Source organism: Sinocyclocheilus rhinocerous, unplaced genomic scaffold (assembly GCF_001515625.1).
Source record: "Sinocyclocheilus rhinocerous isolate Xijiao unplaced genomic scaffold, SAMN03320098_v1.1 C36694962, whole genome shotgun sequence".
In the NCBI taxonomy this organism is placed as follows: domain Eukaryota; kingdom Metazoa; phylum Chordata; class Actinopteri; order Cypriniformes; family Cyprinidae; genus Sinocyclocheilus; species Sinocyclocheilus rhinocerous.
In genome coordinates, this window is record NW_015785007.1 from 1 (window position 1) to 1541 (window position 1541).

The 1541-nt window shown below is 36.2% G+C and overlaps 1 protein-coding gene across 1 annotated transcript; it reads right to left on the reverse strand.

Moving 5' to 3' along the window:
* Positions 1 to 6: 6 nt before the first annotated feature.
* On the reverse strand, positions 7 to 1535 carry LOC107736432 (myoferlin-like; the record flags this gene model as incomplete). Its single annotated transcript, XM_016547843.1, has 6 exons — positions 7 to 368; positions 465 to 612; positions 703 to 812; positions 1053 to 1240; positions 1323 to 1422; positions 1503 to 1535. Coding segments are annotated over 6 exons (618 nt in total), but the record flags the coding sequence as incomplete, so codon positions are not given.
* Between the last annotated feature and the right edge of the window lie 6 nt (positions 1536 to 1541).

Below are 1541 nucleotides of genomic sequence, written 5' to 3' on the forward strand. Positions count from 1 at the left end.
CAATCATCTTTAAAATGATCTGAGGTTATAATACAATAAAATATTTTTTCATAATAGAAAACACTTAATGGTTTGTGTACAAATGTTTCTAAATATCAGTGAAACCTGAACCAAAAAGTGAAAATTCATCATTAAATTTAATATCGGTGCAAAGAGTGATTAAAGGTAAAATACCAAAACAACCAAATGAAAAACAACAAGATGAACACTGTACTGATGGTCTGCACGTCATTAAGAAAACGAACCATTTCTGTTAATTACTTCACTGAGTGAAAACCAAGTCACGCCATCTACATGGATAAAATGACTAAGTTGAACTCCTCCTGAAATTAATTGAAGGGTTTGACGATTTTCATGGAAATGTAGTTCTGAAAAACAACAAACAAACAAAAAAATTGATTAGCGTTGTACACCTTACATCTCAAGCGTAAAGTCTCAACAGGATTGATGAAGTGCATCCTTACGGGTAATGAATACAACAAGATCCCAATGAATAATAACACTAAGATTAGCACAACCAAGCCGATGAACAGCCATTTAAATCTTCGCCACACTATGAACTTGCACGTCTTGCATGGATTTGTAAACCAAAAAAACGAGGTTTCAGGTCGCCTGAGAAGTTGAAAAGAGAAACAAATCTTGTGATGATCTTCGGTTAACAAATAATTACAGTAAAAATATATAACGTGAGAACACAATTACTTGGGAGGATCCAGTTTCGGATTCATATTGGGCTCATCTCTGCCTTTTCCGGCAGGTCTCTCATCCGCTTCCTTCTCATTCACAATCTCCAAAGTCAACTCAACCTTTCCCTGCAACCAACACATAAACAAGCCCTAATTAATCAAACTTGTAGAAAAAAAAAAGTCAAAATGAAATAACATTCATAACCCATTTTACCAAAATTTCATGCATTTGCAAGTGAAACATATTTAATGTAGAGAAGGTTTGACTGAATCTATCTGTTTGTATCATGAAAATCAAATGTCATACCGCACCATACAGAAATACATAAAAACTGGGGGAAAAAAGACTTTGTTAGCTGTACTTACACCGAGTTCCCTCTTCCCATCTTTATCCATGTAGCATGGCCACCATCCTCTAACTGACTTCTGGTCAAAAAGAGACTTAAATTGGTCTGATTTTGGAGGTGTAGTTCCATCCGGCACCATGCTAAGGCTACATTTCTCCGGTGTTTTGGAAGGGTTGATGAGGTGCTGCAGATCAAGTTCAATAGCACCTGTAACATAAGTGAGATTAATACACAGACCCAAAAATATGACCACAACAAAACTTCCAAGATCTGCATACACGCGTCTCACCTAGATAATCATCCAGAGAGAATTTGTCATTATCCCATATTTGAACAATCAGCTTGGGTGGGATTCTAAACTCTGATTTGTCGAGGCTCCAGAAATGTTCCTTTTTAACAGAAAGGAAAGAATATTTTAATACTTCCAAGTGCTCTTCATAATACGTTAAATGCAGCCAAACCACATTACCTTTTTAGATACAAGACACAGCTGCTCTGCAGGCAAGTA